The sequence below is a fragment of the Coenobita brevimanus genome, chromosome 26 (genome assembly GCF_032717465.1).
Source record: "Coenobita brevimanus isolate Jiangsu-jjx chromosome 26, ASM3271746v2, whole genome shotgun sequence".
Taxonomy (NCBI): Eukaryota; Metazoa; Arthropoda; class Malacostraca; order Decapoda; family Coenobitidae; genus Coenobita; species Coenobita brevimanus.
The window spans coordinates 2,875,004-2,896,757 of NC_136979.1; the positions used below are offsets into that span (position 1 = coordinate 2,875,004).

Genomic DNA, 21,754 nt, shown 5'->3' on the forward strand with positions numbered 1-21,754 from the left:
TGTTGTACTTGGGGGTCAATGAATGTATTAGCTAACACTTCTACTATAGAAAATAAAAAGCTACTGCCAACCTCTCCAGCTGAATGAAATCCAGTGATAATAAAAAGTTACATATCTAATCTCTCCTCTTCGAAAAATAAAAAAAACTATCTTAAGCTGAATAAAACCGTCTATAACCCAATTCAGTAGACTCTGAGGGTAAAATAACCTCTTGAATGCAATATTTTGTACATTTCTAAGCAGATTTGATCAGTCTAATGAATGATGAAGACTTCTATAATGGTCGCAGAAGTAAAATTGAGAAGTTTTTATCACACAGTCGCCCAAAAGTTATGCCAAACAAGTGTATGATTTACCTCAGGATTGGCTGAACTGGCTTTAGTGTTAAGTTAGTAAGAATTTGATACAATTTGACGTCACAGGATTGACGAGGTTGCAAATGGCTCTTCTCCTTCTTCCTTATCGAGCTCGGCGACACCATCAATAACAAACGCTGTACTGTTGGGTATCTTTCAGCCGGGCGAATTTTACGTTTTATAGTTTTGTAGGTATCGTTGTCTATTTATTTGTGTTAGAGGCAGACAGTCATGTCCTTCAGCATTTAGCGGATAGAACTCTTTCCAGTTTCGGACTGTCAGGGTTATTGTAGTGGATCTTTCTAACCTAAACTAGGTAACTCAGAGTCAAACGGCTACCCCATACGGGATTATGTCGTCTGGCTATAGATAGATAGATAGGGAAAGCCTTTCATACTTTATGTATGAGTTTCTCAAGGCTGTATTTAATCCCTTGAGATCAAAATGTATATCCTAAACTTTAAAAAATCATTAGGAGATGGTAAAAGCAAAATGAAAGACATCCTTAGGCTAAAAAAGGTTACAGAAGTACTGTATAGAGACCAGTACCTCATAATGTTTTATCCCTATATGGTGCTGATCATTCAGCTTAGTATCACAGTATTGTACCTTAATATAATTTTTTAAAAGCATATTTTGGACATAGGTCTGGCAGTAAGTAATTAAGCTTGGGAAAATACCATATACAAGGATGTATACTTGCAGATGCAGCGATGTTCAACACCACTGAGGCTGGGTATGTGGTATGCTGGTGTACGCTGGCAACACTGGTCCTCCCACGGTGTACGCACCACATTTATCGACTACTTCAAGGACCTGGGCCACCACCATGTTCGTTCCAGCCCAGTTGTGCCATGGACTGACCCTTCACTTAATTTTGTCAATGCTGGAATGAATCAGGTGAGACCAAATTGGAGTTAGCTCTTCCCCTTTGGTCATTATTTAGGAGGCATCTGTTCCTTTGTACCGTATGTCTTGTCTTCAGTTCTATCTATCTATCTATTGCCAGACGCCATACTCCCGTAAGGGGTAGCCATTTGACTTTGAGTTATTTGTTTTACCGGGAGGGGCACTAACCCTCCACCAACCCACTTGTTGACATGTAGGGAGCACGTATGGCTCGGTTATATGGTTACCAACCTGCATTGCAAATGGTTTCTTGGCTTACAGGAAACCATTTGGCTTGTCAGTCAATGTAAAGCCACCTGTAATGGAAAGAAAAGCAATAAGAAGTGACAGGAAAGATGGGAGAAATAGGAAGAGAGGAGGGCAGGCACAGAAAAAGAATGATAAAGGCTAAGGAAGAAGTAGGCAGCACTTCATCAAGTGAGTGGATGATGGTCGCCTTTACATTATTTCAGCAGTCCTTTGCATGCTTAATCAGATTCCATTATCGTACCTTACAGACATCTGTTCCAGGTAGATTATTAGTTTAATCATCTATAACTATTGCCCAACCATTTATATTTTCCATATTGCCCAGTATTGTAGAGTATGTGTGTAGTACACTGTCTCTTGTAGTATATCATAGTAAGGTACGTAAAATTGTTTAACTTCTTGCATGTGTAATTCACCGGGTCGGTCAGGATCACTTGATGGTCGTGATCGTCAGCTTTTACCCTCCCGGAAGGGAGCTCAGAGCTCATATAGTCCGATCTAAGGGCAAGGCTGTGACCTTCACACACGCACACACCCGTCCCCTTGCTCAAGGGGGACAGTAACCACCCACTTCGTCAGTGAAACTTTTCGCAACCTGAGCGAGGCGCGAACTCCCGTCCACCAGTTGGCAAGCGAGAACGTTACCACTGCACCAGCGAGCGTGTGTGTGTGTGTGTGTGTGTGTGTGTGTGTGCAATTGTTGTTATTAATGTTGTAATTTATCCCCAGTATGTATGGCCAGGAAAACCTATCAGACTACTTCAGTGGGGCCACCCTGTGGGTACAGTACAGGTGTGGTGTACACTGTATAGAGATCAGGCTTCCCATTGTGGTTGACAGCACCTCACCAGGGTTGGACCAGGTTCCATTCCCACGGTCAGATGCAGGGAAATTGAGTAGGTTTGACGTCTGGGTGGATGCCACAGCTGCTCCACCCAGGCTGCACAGTGCAACCATGTATATGTGTTTAGTGTCATCAGTGTGCTGCCCCATGCTCTGACTCCCTCAATCAGCATATTGATATCTGTTAAATAGGAGGGTAAGTGCATGTTGTGGTGTGCTGAATTTGAATGTACTGTGCTTGAATGCCATAAGATTCTTTTAAGCAAGCAAGAAAGAAAGATGAGACGAGAGGAAGGATACTAATACTGTATATGATGTTCTGTGTTGCATCCAGCTCATGATGCTAACCTGAATTTGGAGAGTGTAAAGGAATATAACATTCAGATTATTGATGATGGATGGATGGACGCATTGATATGGTTGTTGTTATATATAGCTAAGATGCAGTAAGAGTGCATAGCCAGACAGGCTGGGGTTGCTCTGCAACAGCTAACTGCATTTTCTTATATCCTCTTTTTGCAGTTAAGTCCACAGTAAATTCCATTCTACCTGTGAAGCTCATATACTGGTTTCCCCAATTTATAGCACCAGTTACTGTATATGGAAATCATTTTGGTATTTTAAGACACCCCAGACTTATAACAAGGGCTTACTGTACTGCGTTGTTTTATAAGATCACTGTCGAGTCACCTTTCCCTCCTCACAGTTCAAGTCAGTGTTCTTAGGTGAGAGTGAGGTGCCGTACTGTCGAGCCACCAGCAGCCAGCGGTGCATCAGGGTAGGGGGGAAGCACAATGACCTAGCGGAAGTGGGCCGGGATACTTACCACCACACATTCTTTGAGATGCTCGGTAGCTGGTCTTTTGGTGATTATTTCAAGGTGATTCACTGATACTTTGATGCCATAGATTTGTATTATTAGATGCACAGTTTGATGACATTTTACTGTAGCACAGTAGGTTTTTTGTGTTACAGATAAATACAATACTGCTCCTTGTAATAAGGAAAAAAATATATATACTCATCATTCAAATTAACTAACCTGGTCAATACTTGTTCTTTTGGTTTAGGACCTAAAATTGAAAATATAATGAAAGAAATGCAGTCAAGTTTAATCCACTGAAATACTGTACAGTATTGATGTTCCAAGTACAGTATTGTTTAATTATTCCATTGGAGCATTCATTGCATTTTTTTTTCTAAACAAATTCAATAATCAGAAAGAAGCTTGTGCAATGGCATGGCAACTACTGACAGAGGTGTACCAACTGCCTGCATCCCGTCTTTATGTAACTTACTTTGGAGGGGATGCCACTCTTGGCCTTCTACCAGACCTGGAAGTAAGGGACATCTGGCGAGCAATTGGGTAAGTTGCTTTATGCTCCTGTGCCTTAATGTACAGTTGCTGACATCTTTTTCATTTGTTTCCAGTTCTGACAGTTATGCAAGCCATTGTTTCCCTATTGTTATGTTCATGTTATTTTTATTTTATTTTTTTTTCTTTGATGTATGAAAACAGTTGTTAAGTACTGTATCTATCCTAATTATCATCCTGGTTTTCCAGCAAGGCAAGTTTAAATTTAATAATTGACAATTTTTGTACAGTATTGTTATACTCAGTTATATCTTTGGTGCTGGAGAGGGATGCCTTTATGTGGTGGCACTAATATACTGTAATTGGGTAGCTCTACTGCCTGGTTATACTGACATCTCTCTCACCTTAATCCCTATCCCTCACAAAGTGGATGGTAGGGATCAGAAAGGCAGGTTAGCATACATTCCACTGGATTCATGTTCAGATGAGATAGGACCACAACAACAGGGAAGTTAAATGGAAAGGTTTTAATCCTTATTTTGTAAGCTGTCAGTTATCCATCATTGCAACATCCGGCACTGCTGGCTCGGCTCTGTTAAAGCGATATCCAGTGAAATTATGCAATATCTGGCGCTGAAACGGGATGTAACCGGCGGTTCTATGCAATATCTGGCATCGAGGTGTATCAGCAGGCTCATAAACAGTAGCCAAGCAGCTCTGTATCACTGTATTACTGTATTGTGTCATTATTGTATTTTATGCTTAATTTTCATCTTTTACTGAAGGGAAAGTTATTAAGAGAGAGGGTCGAGACAGATAGTAATGCAATATATGCTGTATCTGGCTTGACACCATATATTGAGCCGATGGGGAGTACTGTACTGTGCAGTATCCAGCATTTCACTTTATTCATCATAGGGCTTTGCTGAATTACACCGAATAATTGAGAGTTTACTGTGTTTGCTTTATTTAGTTTTATGAATAATTGCAAAAAAATCCCTGACAGAGTACCTGAGGAGCGGATCCTTCCATTTGGCTTGAGGGATAATTTCTGGGAGATGGGTGAAGTGGGTCCATGTGGTCCATGTACAGAAATCCACTATGACCACCTTGGCCGTCCCTTTGCCGCTCACCGTGTCAACTTGGGAGTCGAGGATATGATTGAGCTCTGGAACATTGTCTTTATCCAGTATGAAAGGTGAGGGGTAGTTTTCATCTTAGGAGAGTAGTCACATTCCTAGAGTGTTTTTAACTTCTGGTAGGTCATTGTAAGCGTTGTAGGGAGGAAATGATCATGTACTTTAAGAACTTTATATCATTTTTACAGAAATGCATCGTTGGAGAAATTAAGCTTAAATGTAAAAATTGGAGCTAGTATTATACTGTGGTGCACAAGGTAATTTTTAAAAATGAAGTGGGGGCTGAAAATCATGAGTAAGGCATCCCCAGAGCCTAGCATAAGAGTTGCAAGCAGCCCTATACCTCTTAATTCTCTAATAGTTGTGTAATTTATCTTATTTTCCAGCTAAAGCCTGACAGTTTTATTCAGCTGAGAGTGAATCATAGGAGCCTTGGAATGTTGATATCAGTACTGTATGGTACTGTGCCATTAACCCATGCATGATCATAACAACTCATATTCTTCTCCAGCTAATTCCAGATTATTTATTCAGGTGAATCATATGATCCTCGCTCATTAACTAGGTCCAGGGAGGGGAACCTTGGGGCTGTGATCCTAAGGAATGTTGCAGGCTCCTAACCCATTGACCATGTTGACCCAGTACTTTCCCCCCCTCCCTCATGGCTAACCTCTTAAATGAGAATTGGAATTTATGCAGCATACTAAATTGGCAATCCAGGCCCCCATTTAGGGTGTTTTAATGCCATCAGCAGCCCCCTCTTCCAAGCCCTACTTTTAACCCCTAAAACTGCAAATATCCCACCCTGACCATCTCCCAAGCTGAATTTCGGGTCTGATTTTCCATCTTTCACCAAGGCAGATTTTGGTCTTATAGATTTCAAGAACTTGAATTTATATTTCACTGCTATATGTCTAATGGTTATCGCACTATCAACTGCCAGAGATAAAAAAAAGTCACCCCTCGCATAAGAACGAAAATAGGAAAATTTTGGAAAATACATTATTTTTGCCAGATATCCTTACAGAAATTACTAAAATCAGTATGTATCATGTGCTTAGGCATGAAACAATTTGAAGGGATGAGCATTAAAAATAAAAAAAAAAGCAAGATAAATACTGTATATATATGCAGCCTGTCCATGATTGTCAGTATTAGGACGTTACTGTACATAATAGGACCTGAAACTGACAATCATCAGAAATTGGTCTTTAGGGGTTAATCTCCTCAGTCAAATGATGTAATTTTCATTTTATTCTTTCTATCTCCTGACAACTTTAATTAGTGTAGGAGAGATGTTGTAAACTGGAAGGGTTCGATACAGCCTTCATTAACTTTTCCACCACTGGAGTGCTCTCACTAGCTGAATAAAGTCACATGGGGTCAGCAGGGGTAAAGTAAATAATAGATCATTGTAGTGAAATAGTTAAAGCAAAATATGGGAAAATTGTATCAAGAAACTCTTTCATCCCAGACTGGTGTCTCTGGTGAAATCAGAGAGACATGTTTCAGATTTTCCCTTCCTATGTAAATGTAGGAAATTTGGTTATGATAACGATTATACATTGTCATCTACAGGGTGGAGGGAGGAGGGCTACGTGACTTAGGTCGTTGTTATGTAGACACAGGCATGGGGCTGGAGCGAGTCACAGCTGTTCTAAATGGTACTACCTCGAACTATGATACTGACCTCTTCACTCCCATATTCTCCACTATACAGAAGGTTGGTGTTGGATCATGACAGCCACAATTTAGAGGATGTATTCACCTGGTATGTTTTAAAGAGTACTGTATATCCCCTCAAATGTGGTTCCAGTGACCAGTGTTCATCAGTTTTGATAGCTAATTCAATCATAAACTGCAGATGGCATAGCCGTTTGTTAGCACATGAAATGACTCTCCTCTTCTCTTTTGAGTTCATTTTAATTTCAAGTCTGCCTTTGCAGCAGCACAAACTACCAATAAATCAGTCATTCTTTGTATGTGTGTGTGTGTGTGTGTGTGTGTGTGTGTGTGTGTGTGTGTGTGTGTGTGTGTGTGTGTGGTTTGCTGTGATGTGATGTGATGTGATATGTGTGTGTGTGTGTGTGTGTGTGGTTTGCTGTGATGTGATGTGATGTGATATGTGTGTGTGTGTGTGGTTTGCTGTGATGTGATGTGATGTGATATGTGTGTGTGTGTGTGTTTATTTACCTAATGGTATGTACCTAGTTGTGATATACAGGAAATTTGTTATGCTGGTTGGGTCTTGTCTCTGTTTCTGAATAAGTCAAATTTTGCTTTGAACTCGTTTAAGTTTTTAAACGGGACGATCTCTTTGTCCAGGCTATTCCACAGGTCTGTGCATCTATGTGGAAAACTGTGTTTATTGATATCCTTCAGACAACTTGGCTTTTTAAGTTTCATTCCACGCCCTCTTGTTACTTTCTTATCCCATACAAACATCTCTAACAATTTTTGCTACTCCCATCCTGGCCCTGAACACTGCAGTCATGTTGCCCCTCTCTCTCCATTCTTACAAGGAAGGCAGGTCTAGCTTTTCCAGCCTTTCCCTGTACGACATCTACTAGACTAGGGACCATCTTGGTTGCTGTTCTTTGTATTCTCTCGATCTTGTTTATATCATTCTTTTTATGTGGGGACCACACTGCTGCATATTCCAACCTGGGCCAGATCATAGCCACTATCAATTTTTTTCATCATCTCATCCATGTGTGTGTGTGTGTATGCGCGTGCATGCACACGCCCTTGCATTCACATGCTGACAGGTTTTCATTCATATTAAATATGAAAATGTGTGTTCATATATTGCTGATTAAATAGTTTAATTTATTGTAATCAGTATTGTAATCATTATCCTTGTAGATAATTATCCTTGGAAAGAAACCATGTGGTAGACTATCAAAGAATTAATTGTAAGGTGTGACTGGCAGTTGAGTGGACGTCCTGAATACAGTGGAGGATTTAGGGAAGATGGACGGTGCTTGGACACTGCCTACAGGACCCTTGCTGACCATGCCCGCATGGTGACAGTGGCCATTGCTGATGGTGCTTTCCCCCAGGAGTGGTGAGTATCCAGACAACTGAGTCTTGGCACAGAACCTATGTTGAATATGCAGTGCTGACAGTGGGTCATCATAAGAATATGACTTACTTATTTTAACAGTTTATAGTTGAGTTGTCCTCTTGACTGCTGTGACATAAGTCTGTAGATGCCATCTTCAAGTGAAGTTGTCTTCAGAGTGAATTGAGCAGTGCATCTGCCATTGTGCTAAGTTTGTGTTCAGAATAGATGAAAATGGCAAGGATAATGAGTAGCTTTGATATATTGTCTTGGAAATAAGGGAATGAGAATATTTCCTACTGATGTGTCTTCACTGCCTTTCATACCAGTAAAGTGCGATATGTGAGTGCATGACGAGCAAGCGAGTGCCATGTTATCACAATTTCCTTTTTTTTTTTTTTTTTTTTTTTTTTATTTTTTTTTTTTTTAAAAATGAATAAAAATAAAAAATCCATACACCAGATTACTGGCGGCCTCCATTCATCAAAAATCTGTAATGGTTGGACTTGAACAGCTATAGGTTGAAGTTTGGGAGGAAACAACTCCTGGGAAGCGAGTTCCAGAGAGATGCAGTTCGGGGAATAAAAGAATTCCGATAGGCAGAAGTTCTTCAGTATGGCTGTGTGACATTCCAGTCATGAGTGCTACCAGATGGCTGTGTAGCACGAGGGAAGGCATGGAGAGGTGGCACAATGGATGCAATTTTGTCTGAGCATTTGCCATAAAAGTATCTGGAAAATAATGCAAGGGAGGCAGGATAAAAGTAAGAAACAGGGATTTCCTCTGGATGATCTCTTCCTGGATGATTTTCAGCCATTGATTGAATTTGGATTCACTCATTGAGTACTGTGGAGCACATACAGTATTATGAAACGAAGAAAACCAAGGTTCATAGTGTACACTAGCTCAGGTTTGTTTGAGCAGCATAGGTTCCAGGGGCACACGCGTGCTAGTGTTAAGCAAGGCGCTGTAGCAGTAACCACACGTGCAATACAAAATTCTATAGTCTTCGCTGCCAACCTGCCGTGTTGACGAAACTGAAATGATAAAGACTTGGTTATTGATGAGATGATTAAATCCCTTGGTGATTTCACCATCAAAACATAGCAAGAACCGGAATGTCAATGTAAAATTATAGACAGAATCTCTGATATGGTATTGCTAGAGCTGATGCCTGAAAACGCAGTGTTACAGTTAAAATTCTTTTTAAATTTGGTTTCGTAATTGAGGCGTTCACCAATTAGAACCGAATACTTCCTTGGAAAACTCAAGATTTCAGGGGGTTCCTATGTCTTTGTGAGAGTTTTTAGTTGATAACAAAATTTATTGAGTGAATGTATCACATGCAGAATTTCAACTGTACTTCATATTATTAGTTTCTGCTTAGTGTGACAGTCGGGTCAGGCTAGGCTGGGTTGGGCCAGAGTGCTTGTTTCCAAACTGAAGTGAGAGTAAGCATCGCTCGCCCACTCATAACAAGGCAGCAAAAAGAAATGGTCGTTTAGGGCTGGAAACTCTTGCAGTATTATCATAGGTATTATATCTGGTTACCCCTACTGGCCAGCACTTGTGTTATTAATAGCATCATACCTTTCATGGTGAAGGAAAGGAGGGAGGATTGTACTGGGAACTTCCTTCTTCCTCTTAATTGTAACCCAAAAGAGATAATAGAGTCTTGCTCAGGATATAACCATCCCATGGTAGCATGAAAAATTGGGAGGATAATGAAGGGTAATTGTATCATGGAATGGAGATCAAGTGAAATAGCCATGTAAACTCATTGGAATGGGTATATTGTATAGGAAGCTTGGACAGTTACAGTACTGTATACATTTAGCTGTTTATACAGACATTCTTGTATCTAAAATTATCACGTTACATTAGAAACAATTGCTATGCCTGCTCCCGACAGTTATGTGTTGTACCAGATCCTGCGACGAGCACTGAGCATTGGCTGCAAACACTTTGATCTCAGAAGAGGTGCCTGCTTAGGAGAACTAGCAGGGGTGGTGGCAGAGACTTTGGCATCAGCACACTCTGAGGTCCTCAACAGTCTCTCACGTGTAACCTCTGTCATTGCACATGAAGAGGACAACTACTATGGCATGAAGGAGGATTTATATCAGTAAGTGCTGTATTGCTGTGTAACTTAGGGGGAGGGTTGCTTCCCTTAGCTGAACATTTCCATCTCATGATAATCAGAAGAAAGTTGTGTGTGTGTGTGTGTGTGTGTGTATGTTTATTTTTTTCTTTTATATTGGTAATGCAGCACAAGTGCAATATGCTTTTTGTCATTTGGTAAGAAAAACATCTTTCGCTAACTGATAGTTGTAGGTGGGAACACTCACCATCCACTCACTCAATGTAGTGCTGCTTTGGGTGTCTGGCATTTCCTTTCTTTCTTCCTTCTCTTTTGTCTTTCTTTCCTTCATTCATTCCTCTTCCTTATGCATATGGGTGACTTTACACTCCCTCTTCTGTCATTCTTTCCTCCACTCTATCCTCTTCCTTCTGCCTATGGGTGACCCTACACTGAGTGACAAGCCAAATGGTTTCCTGGATTTCGTGATCACCAGGATACCATCTACTATGCTGAGTGGTAACCATATAACCAAATTAGGGCATCTGGTGGTTTATTGGGAAATTAAGATGCTGCAGTTGGATTGGGCCTGGGTAGGTTTATATCCAAGGGGTGGTTGAGGTTTATTGCTCATGTAATGCCACTCAGGGATGAGTGAGGCTGGTCACTCTCATCTTAAATGTCAGGACCAACTTGCCTAGCCCCAGGCTTCTATGCTTCTCATGGGGTGTCATGGGATTGGATGATGGATGGATGGTTAAAAGGTACTGCACTTTCAGAATAAGTGCTGATTACTTAAACACTGTTAAAGTATGAATAAGATGACACCATTCTAATTAATTTCTGTTTTTAGAGACTGGATGAAGTTGCTCAAAAAAAGACCAGAGCTGGCAGCAATGTCTGACTACACTTCCACAAGAATTATTGAAGGGGTTGAAGAGATCATTCCTCATATAGAGACATGGAAGAACAGTGACAAAAAGTTCCCAGGGGATGTGGCTTTCAAACTTTATTCTACATATGGCATACACACCGACCTCATCCATGACCTGGCAGGGGTGTATGGCTTGACAATGGATGAAGAAGAATTTCATAAAGTGTCTGAAAAGTTCAAAAGTGATACAAAAAAGAAACTTGAGAGGAAATCAGGGAAAAGAATGGTTATTACTGAAGAGAAATTACTGAATAGTTTAAGGACATCAGGTATTCCCTTCACAAATGATAGTGCCAAATACGATTATGAAAGTACGTCTGGTTATTATCGGTTTCCACATGTCACTACAAAGGTTTTGGCGTTACTAGTGGATGGAGACTTGGTAGAAAATATCAATGGGAAGACTAAGGTGGGTGTTATCCTGGAAGCTTCAAATTTCTACCATGAAGCTGGGGGTCAAGAAACAGACACTGGCAAGCTTTGTACAGACTTGGCAGAAATGGAAGTGGAGAATGTGGAGAATGTGGGTGGGTATCTCATCCACTGGGGCACATTAGGGGATGGGCAGCTGACCACAGGAGACAGAGTGGTTGCATCTGTATGTGAGGAACGGAGGCTTGGATGTATGCGGCACCACACAGCAACGCATCTTCTTAATACTGCTATCAGATCTATAATTGGTAAGCATCATAATTCATTTGTATTTTAATATTTTATTTCATGGTTATGTTTTCAGTATTACTGTGAATATTGTGCATCAGTTGACTTCTAGGTCCTTTTACCTTCTTCTCTTCATTATAGTATCATATGCCTGTGATAGAACACCCAAATGTGCATTACAGTGTTGATGTTTGCTGTGCAGACAATAATATCTTGTTACAGGCAAAGCTGTTAAACCAAATTATGTATTGTGGACAAAACTGTTATACCAAATTATGTAAAATGATGAGAGGGTCTGCAAGAGTATGGTGTTTAAAGTAAAATTTGTTGAGCTACAGTTTGGATTTTTGCTGAGTAAGGGTACAACAAATGATGCTTTTGTAGTTGAGTAATTGCAAGAGAAATTCCTAGGAAAAAGCATGGAGAAGTTATTGAAAACGATACCCAGAGAGGAAATAGAGTAGGAAGTGAGAAGTGTGATGCCTTATATTGAATACACAGCTAAGAAGGGTGCTTATTTTCATACCTAATAATAGTTTCACTTTTTCTTTTTTATGTATATCTTTCTCACTGCTTTAATATTAGTGTGGGACATATGTGTAACTGTTGATAATAGTTAGTAGTGTCGGTTTCTAATAATCCTGTTGTCAGGTCATCTGGAAACACTTCTGAAATCTCCTGCAGGAATGAATAGACACCAGTCAGATAAGAAAATGGTAGCTATATTACAGTATTAGGGTGCTTGGTAACATACAGCAAGATTGATAAGGAAGTGGTATTGTATGAAGGTACTTAGTGATATAAACAGCATGGATGATATATAATATATATCACCACACTGCCCTTCCTGACCTCTCAGGGGTGTCACGTCAGACCTCCTCACGTGTCACCCCCATTGACTGTGTCCTGCAACTCCAGACGTATCAGACCCTTACTACTGATGTTATCCAGAGGGCCCAGGACTTGGTAAAGGTAGGCTGTGACTGCTATCAAGTGCTGCTATTATAAGGACAACTTATTAAGTTAAAGACAGTCTGAGGACCATTACTAAGAAGTACTGTTGCAGTATTTGACAGTTTTTGTTGCTGTGTACAAAGACAAAAGTCATACTGTTGTTTTGTCAGAAGATTAAGTGAAACATGTGAAACATTGTGAGTGCTCTGCCGCAGTTACATATTCATGGTTGGCTAGTGTAGTGTACTCAAACTTTATATTGGCTGCTGATTGGATGATGGTGAAAACGAATCCTGGATATTCCAAAACTTTTTAACTTCAATTCGTGAAAATTGCTGCATTCAAGGGATGAAATGTGAACCATATTCGGCCAGGCAATGATTGCCTGGCCGTTATCTCTTATATTTTATCACAAAATGTCAAGCAGACTCAGTATAGTATATACTTTGATATGAAGAAGGGAAGCAAAATGCATCCAACTACAAGGGGAAAGAGAAAGGGCAGGATCTGCCTTTATTTTGGGAGAGAAAATCCTGAACAGATATTGCAAACATTCAGTGCAAGCAGAACTGTAGAATGGTGGATTAGGTGATTTAAGGAAGGCACAAAAGAGGATGGTCATCATTCAGGTTGCCCTTGTGTTACCACACCACTGCAGGACCAGGAAATAATCACAGCAATGGAAGGCAGCACCTGCAAGCAGTGGTTACACTGTAAAAGACGAACAGCACCCAGAATGAAGCACGTGAATAACTGTGTGTACACTTCATTCTTCATGGTTTATTTGAACTCTAGCCTGTGAGATTAACTTTGCCACTCATAACAGATTATTTAAAATACCATTATACAATAACTCTGTCCTCACATGTAAAATGGTTCAGACAATTTTGTTTGACAACACTGACAGAAAATGACAATCACATCTCATAATTAACAACTAAGCTAAATAGCTAAATGCAAAATAAATAAAGGAGAACTGATTTCAGGACAGTTTTTTAGCCAGTTGAATTGTAGTGTTGCTGTTATGACAGTAAAAATGAGAATAGATGAGAAATGGTTCATGTATGTCAAGTAAAAGTAGCAGTCGGAAAAACACATTATGTATACAGGTATAATGTTTTGCTTAGTTACCAAAAATATGCCCATATCCACAGGTTCGTCACCTGGAGCAAATAGCATTCATGTCTGCTACCAACCATTCATATGACACAAAGCAGAGTGCACCAAAACTTGACCCATTCAGCATATGTTTTCAACAAATTACATGACAAAACTTTTGTCTTTGTACTTTGAGACTACTATCTATTATGTGGTAAAGTAATGCTGTCTTCATGTTCTGGTTTATGAGGTGAATATCTCATGAAGTGGGAATAAACAGATTTTTGCAGAGCCTCAAATTTATTTTTCAATTTGACTGAAAAGAAAGGAGGTACTCAATCAAGGAGTGGATTTATTATGTTCTGTAGCTGCAAAACCACTAGGTACTGTATTGGTGGAATCATGAGTGATGTCAAGGGCAGAGTGCCTGTGACTCCAGAAATGCCTTAAGGAGCAGAGAAACCTCCTTCAGTTTGTAATGAAATGTCATCTCTTTGACTTGTTGCTTGTGGCAGTAGTTTCCACCTTTGTTAGTCCCCTGAGCAGCAGCCATCATAAACCTCATCTCTTTCATGAAAGAGCAGAATACATTTCATTTGCTGTAATTCACATAAGGTAACCTGGGGAGGAAGAGATGTGAAGGATGTCATGATCTGTGCATGAAGGTGGACAATGAGGACATTAGAGGTCTAGGGTAAAGGATGTTGGCAGATGGGCCAAAGAGGAGTGACGAATTAAGCTTTCCTGTGAAATCATCGTAAGTTTGTAGAGCACTTTAGGGAAGAAGTCCATTGAAGGAAACATACAGGCCAGGCGCATTAATCCCAGTTTCGCAGTTATCTGTCCAGGGTGGTGGAGTATGGATTCCTGGTAAGGGATCCTCAGACTCAAGTGTACTGTTGTACAGTGAAAACTCCCAACTGTAGCATCTCAAGGCAGTGTATCAGGTCTCAGAATATTTTTTCATTTTCAGAAATGGATTGCTGCAAAGAGTCCCATCAGTAGAAGAACAGTTCCCTTTCAAGAGTTGTTGCAAGAGTCTAGTGCTGTCATGATTCCTGGCGAAGTGTACCCTCACACTGTCCATGTTATTGCCACGAGCCTGAATGATGGTGAGGCTGGCCAGCTGTCCTCATTTGAGCCCTGCTGTGGCACTCATCTCCACAACACAGCACACCTTGAGGCATTTATTGTTGAGGATGTTGTAAGTAGTTTCATACAATATTGTATTTGCTAAAGTTAATTGCTGTGGTTGCCAGAACCTAAGCCAGCTTGGTAGAGGGGAAGCACCCTGTCTCATTACACATTGAGTTAGCATTCAGAGGTTAAGAAATATAAAGTCCAGGTTTCAAAGACTTGAATGATGTGTTAAAAATATTGTGTGGCTCTCTTCACTTAATACTCTTGTTTTTTTGCTTCCTCTTCCATGCGTATAGATCCCATGAAACTTTTTTTGTGTCTGTGTGAGAAGTAGGTTTGGAATGATGAAAATTTTATGATGATGACTAATAGCTTACCCGTAGGTAGCTATGTTTTATGTAACAAAATTTGGTATAAAATTTGAATGAAATTAATGTTCTTGTCAATTTAAGCATTATATTTACAGTACCTTAGGTTTGCATGATTTAGTACTGGTATTGCATTGCATATCTGTATATTATAGAGAAGTACACAATTGTTACAGGTCGGTTCTGTACAGATAAATTATATATAGCACTGAAGGATTTGATGACAGTGCAGCTTCCATAGTCAGACTTCCAGTTCTTATTAAGGCTGTCATAGGAGTGGTCACCTTTCCTTCTTTAAAATGACATCTGTACACTCACTCATTAAAAAAAAGAAAAAATGAAGTTATCATTCCACCATCATTGCTGTAATCTCCTACAACTGTCCTTGTATCACCTACCATACTTAAAGACAGCCACAGCTATGTCTCTCAGACAACCAAACCATTGCACTTCCTATCATAAGCAGTTGCATCAACAGCTGGGTTTGTTATGCAGGATGACATGGATTATGATGAATTAAATGAACTTTGAGATTAAAACTGTTAGCAAAGCAAGTGATAAAAAGGGCATTTTAAAGAAAAGTGACTATGTTACCATACTGTAATAGGAAAAATTATCCAGATCATACCATGCTACTATTCTCTATGCTTTTCATTTTCCCTGTCCCCTCTTTTTTTTTTTTATAACCTAAATAATAATCAGCAAATACACTGGGTTGCTTAGCCAAAAACATATAGTAGTGATGAATACAGGGGATATAATGGGGTGATAATGGATAATTTTTCCCAATGTCACCGTACAAATTTAAATTCAGTTATTGGTAGGTAGAGGTGCTCATCATCCACTCATTTTATGTAGTGCTGCACATGGGTGACTGCCCTTTCCTCCCTTCCTTCCTTCTTTCCTTCCGTCCTCGACTGTCATTCTTTCCTCTTCCTTATGCCTGTGGGTGACTCCACACTCCCTTTTCTGTCCTTTTTTCCTTCATTCTTTCCCCTTCCTTCTGCCTATGGATGACACTAAACTGAGTGACAAGCCAAATGGCCTTCTGTACACCAGGAAACCATTTACTGTGCTGAGTGGTAACTGTGTATCCAAATTATGGTACCTGGTGGTTTAGTGGGTAATTAAGACGCTCCAGTCTGATTGAGCCTGTGTAGGTTTATATCCAAGGGGTGGTTGGGGTTTATTGCTCATGTAATGCTACTCAGTGATGGGTGAGGCTGGTCACTCATTTTAAATGTCAGGATCAACTTGCCTAGCCCCGGGTTCCTGTACTCCTCTATGGGGCGGCATAGGATTGGATGAATGGATGGATGGATGGTAAACTTTTATATTATAAGATCACCAGCCGGGAAGCCCACACTTTCAAGCTTGATGAATACATTATGTACCATTGGATATGATAAAGTTTGTTTCTGAAGATGTTAACAAGCAAATGTTGACTTGCAGAGTACCATTGGGCAGAATTATACCACCATCCGGGCAGTGTGTGGGGAAGCAGCTGCCAGTGCTGAGGCTAATGCTGCAGTGGCTCTGCAGAAGTTACAGTTGTTGCAGACGGTGGCTGATGATGACCAGGATAGGTAAGACATGAGGATACCAAAGGGTGACTAGGCCACCCAGCCTGATACACTTACTCTTGGAAGTGGAAGCAACTGATTAACATCAATAATTGTCATAAATATGATGTTCAGTACAGACTGAGTGATATATGAAGTGAAATTATATTTGGCCAGTTTTAGGATTGAGTACTTTTTACTTTTTACGTGCATCAAAAGGCACAAGGTACATTAGAACAGAGTGTGCTAACTTATAGTTGTTCTTATTCTTGTTACTACTTCTTGGAGATAACTGAGCTACATATCCATTCTTCATGCTGAAATGTTGTCCTGTTGGCATAATAATGACATCTTTGGATTTAGAACATTTTGTACTTCTCAGGAGTCATTAAAACACAAACACAGACAAATGTCAGTTCTGGGAATTTTTCCATACATCTAATCTGTTAAAATTTTTGCTGGTCCAAAAGTGCAGTGTAGTCTGAATCTGAATACAGTATTTTATATGTACTGTATATATATATATACAGTATATATATTCGTCTACGCTCCTCATGGGGCAACGGGCAACGGAGGATTGGATGATGGATGGAAAGATATATATATTTATACATAGTGAAATCAGCTTCCTTGTTGAAGTTACCGTGGGAAAGGAGGTTTAAGCCATCAACTTTATACACAGGCATTTTACTTGGTGACGTCGTCACTAAAGTGTGGAATCCACAAAGGAGTGTCTGGCAGCAGATCAAGTGGTGTGCCACTAAAACCACGGTATTCCTCCAAATTGTTGGAGATGCAGTAATTCTCCAAAAAAGATAAAGAATGTATTGCCCTACATTGTAATAGTGAGGGACCTTGCAGTGAAAGAGGCACAACATCTATATCAAATGTTGCCGAGAGGAGAAATGCGTCTTTTGCTCTCTCTTCCAACAGCAAAGAAAACTCAGTAATTGTAGCCTTAGATCATGTAGAATACTTCCTGCATCTAGGGAAACAAGGGACCAGAAGAAGTAAAGGTCAGCTATGAAAAAACAAACAAGAATAATAGGAGTTGTCTTTCTTAGTTTGGGAAGATACTTGCATCACTCAAGAATTACCTACATGTGCCATCAGGCAGCGAGGCGGTAGTCTGGCTTGGTGACCTATTCAAAGAGCAGACATTTCATCTGAAAACCTGAGGGGGGGGGGTTCACTGCAATTTGCAGTATAAAGTTTTGATTTCTCTTTCCATAGCCTTTGAAGGTTAGGGGTAGTTACCCCTGAACCCACCAAATGTCTAGTGATGGTTGAGAGTGCTCTGACTTAGTTTATTCTCATGGTTATCTCCATGGATTAAATGGTCAGCTATTTAAGCTGTTTTTGCACAGAGGTTGTAGGATACAGTGGTATATTTTATTTGCTGCATGTTACAGATGGATATATGGTGGTGTAACCATTCTTCCATAATGGCGAGGTTTTTCATTTTGTTTCAGATTATTGTCTTTAGATAAGGAGATGCACACATGGTGGGAGGGCAACAAGGACCAGCTGCTGCCCTACTCAGTCCGCAGCAGAATAACAGAGGCTCTGAATAACTTCAGCATACTCAGGAAGAACTCTTTCAGAGTTAATGCCAATGCACAGGTATATTTTAGAATACAGTATGTAGTGTGTGATAGGCTCACCACTCAGAGAATCTGAATTAGTCAGCAAAGATCCCTTTCACTACAGTGAGCCTGTGCAAGGTTATATCTGAGGGGTGGTTGGGGTTTATTGTGCATGTAATGCCACACAGGGATGAGTGATGCTGGTCACTCTCATCTTAAATGTCAAGACCAACTCGCCTAGCCTTGGGCTCCTACGCTTCTTATGGGGTAACACATGATTAGATGATGTATGTATGTGTTAGCAAGTATAGATTAGATACATTTGATTTGAAATATTCCCTCTCTCTATCACTAACTTCACTACCATTTTCAGAACTTTTGTTTGGCCTTATGTAACTGTCTTTAGTGTATTCATGATATAGCATGAATAATTGCTTTACCAGTTTTCCAGAAGATGCTGTCACAATTTTGTGTGTGTGTGTGTGTGTTTGTTTGTTTATTTGTTTTTCTCTCTCAGATGAGGAATGAAGTGCAACAGCTGATTGACAGTCAAGGAGATGGTCCCATAATTCATCTGGTAAAGACCGAGTTTGGCTGCAGTAAGCCCAAATTAGCCCAGGCCCACAAGCTGGCTAAGGACCGAGCAATGCTACTGTTGGTGAGGACTGGTGATGTTGTTATGGGTCGGTCTGCATTACCAAAGGCAAGTAATCTTAGTGTAGTTTATGATTGTCAGATATGTAAATGATGCAGATGTACCAGTGAAACTTATGAAATGAGAGAGGTAAAGTAACAGGCAGTAAATACAATATGACAATTTGCACTCTACACCCTCTCTGGAGACACTCTGATGTACATACCACATGGTGTATGCAATTCTAAGCAGTTTCTCATCCATAGATATCCATTACAAATGCTTTGTATAGTAATTATTATGGCAAGATGGTGAATTTCTGAATCCATCTTAACATAACAGCAAGTAACCTACCAGGTGTGAAATATACTGTGTATATATGTATGTGTAATCTTGTATACCTAATGTATGTACAACGTTGTACGTGAATGTCTGAGTCCATCTTAACACACCAACATCCTACGAGGTGTGAAATATACTGTGTATATATGTATGTGTACACCTGTGTACATAATATATACAGTGTTGTACAGTACAGTGCTCGTCAGAAGTATGGAGCGCCCTGCGTCCCTCCTGAGAAACAAACCTTTCAACATTGAAAAAACATATAAATAATGCATTTTATTTACCTTTAGTGCTTCGTAGGGTAGCCTTTACGTTTCTTCACGGACCTGAGACGTCTTGGAAGTGAAAGGGCAAGGCTCCTGAGGTGCTGGAGGGGTATTTTGTCCCAGGAGTCATGAATGGCGGCTTCCAGCTTAGGAAGAGAGCTCACGTCCTTCCCTTGGAAACTCTTCTTTACGAGGTACCAGAGGTTTTCAATCGGGTTGAGGTCTGGGCTATTTCCTGGCCAGTCTGTCATGAATGATACCTTGCAGTCACGAAGCCAATTGGTGACCGATTTGGCCTTGTGAGCAGGTGCACCGTCCTGCTGAAACACTCGTGCACCTGTTAGCTCGAAGGAGTCTGGTAAATGATCACACAGAAGCTCCAGGTAAACATCCCGATTCACTCTGAGGTTCTTGGGAAGTACAACAAGCTTCCCCAAACCCTTCCCTGAGAAACAACCCCATACCATGAGTGAATCAGGATGTTTAACTGTGCTTTCTACATACCGTGGGTCAAGTGGGTCACTACCTTTGCGTGCTCCTCTGTTACAGGTAACACTAAACGTTGCCTCATCAGACCACAACACTGACAACCATTGCTCCTCACCCTAGTTTAGATATTTATTAGCAAAGGCAAGCCTACGAATTCTCTGGCTGCTAGAGAGAAGAGGCTTTTTCACAGGCCTGTGACTTGTGTAACCAAGCTCATGCACCCTACGAGACACTGTTCTCACTGACACCTCACCAAACACTTCCGGGTTGCTCTCCTTAATTTTCCTTGCACTCACACGAGGATTAAACTCCACTGCACGTTTTAAAACATTAACAGACCTTGGGGAAGTTTTCCTAGGCCTACCAGACCTCAGTTTCTTTGTGGGAACTTCACCACTGTTTTCCTCCCGAAACCGCGCACACCAACGACGCACTGTCGATCGTGCCACACCAACCAATTCACTAATTTCCTTTGTCTGGTGGCCTGCCTCCTTTAGAGCAATGATCTGGGGTATGATTTCACTCGATAGTTCACGGGTAGGTGCCATTACAAAGTTTTAAAGGCCAAAACACTGCGGGACACTCGGTAAAAAATGGCGCAATTTGAGAGGGACACTCAGCGGAGTTCCTCTCTCTCAGGCAGCCCGTGGGCGACTGAGGCGGGAACCAACCAGCGTGTCAGAAGGCCTCAGGCTACCGTGACGTCATGCTCGGAGCTCAAACTTGTGGCTCAATTCTTACCCCCAAAAATGGGTGATTCTTTTTGGGCCATAAGTATTGCGCGCCCGGCGGACAACGCTGAATACTTCTGACGAGTACTGTATAGTAGTGGAAAATACTTTTTAAGGAAATTAACATTGATAAGGCTTATTTTTCATATATCTAGTCAACAAACAGACGGATATTTATACACATGTACCATCGTATAGTGAATAAAATAAGTCTCCTCGTGTTTGTTCAGATTTGATTTAACTTTACCAATATTATGAGTTTAAGTACTGTACTTACGTCATAATTATTGTAATGCCAGGTTCAGGTAGTTTTAAGTTGATCATACACATGCAGTATTTACCCAGACTAAAAAACTAGGGCATGCTGTTGATAGTTTTCCCTCTATCAGGTTTTTCCTTGGTCTGTACAGTATATGGTACCGTACCTTACCCCATCCTTGGATGGGAAGAGAGTCTAGTTTATGAAGAATGATGATGAAAAGCTAGGTAGAGTATATATATATATATATATATATATATATATACACACACACACACACACAGTATATACAGTAATTCACTGTATATCAAGATGTACAGTTTAAATATTTGTTTCAGCATGTGTTAGAGAAAGGGGCATCAGCAGCAGACTGGCTAGAGTGTGTGAGGGAGGTACTTGGAGGGAGTGTGGAAGCTCCCCAGAACAAAGACTCACACCTTGTCTCAAATTATAGAAGTCTTAAAATGCAAGATATTCCAGAAGACAGATTAATGAAGGCTCTTCAGGCATCAAGAAGTTATATTGACAAGTTTTTGTAAGCTTATATTTTGAGGATGTTTTTAAATTATGCACTGTACAGTATTTCATCAATTATACTGTTATATTATTTAAATGACTTTTGAATTCACAGACACTCCTTTGCCTCCATACTGTAACCCATTTGACCAAAATTTACATAGGCTAATAATTTTTGCCTCACTAGATCTAACTTACTTTGAGCTTTGCTTGTTGCTGTTTTCCACCTTCATAATTTCCTTGATGTGGGACCTTAG

General features: G+C 40.4%; 1 protein-coding gene across 1 annotated transcript; it reads left to right on the forward strand.

Moving 5' to 3' along the window:
- Positions 1–498: 498 nt before the first annotated feature.
- On the forward strand, positions 499–21,529 carry AlaRS-m (alanine--tRNA ligase, mitochondrial). Its single transcript, XM_080268020.1, has 15 exons — positions 499–544; positions 1,062–1,256; positions 3,064–3,237; positions 3,578–3,723; positions 4,679–4,870; positions 6,390–6,534; positions 7,745–7,878; positions 9,788–10,000; positions 10,809–11,569; positions 12,409–12,521; positions 14,575–14,805; positions 16,562–16,695; positions 18,144–18,294; positions 18,775–18,960; positions 21,320–21,529. The coding sequence occupies exons 2-15, from the start codon at positions 1,062–1,064 to the stop codon at positions 21,518–21,520; spliced, it is 2,976 nt and encodes a 991-aa protein (XP_080124146.1). The 5' UTR covers positions 499–544; the 3' UTR covers positions 21,521–21,529.
- The last annotated feature ends 225 nt before the right edge of the window (positions 21,530–21,754 follow it).

Excerpts from the sequence above, each read along its gene's own strand:
- AlaRS-m (XM_080268020.1), top strand. The coding sequence starts at position 1,062 with ATGCAGCGATGTTCAACACCACTGAGGCTGGGTATGTGGTATGCTGGT. Across the intron at positions 7,879-9,787 it reads GGTGCTTTCCCCCAGGAGTG|TTATGTGTTGTACCAGATCC; the intron begins GTGAGTATCCAG and ends TGCTCCCGACAG. Across the intron at positions 16,696-18,143 it reads GCTGATGATGACCAGGATAG|ATTATTGTCTTTAGATAAGG; the intron begins GTAAGACATGAG and ends ATTTTGTTTCAG.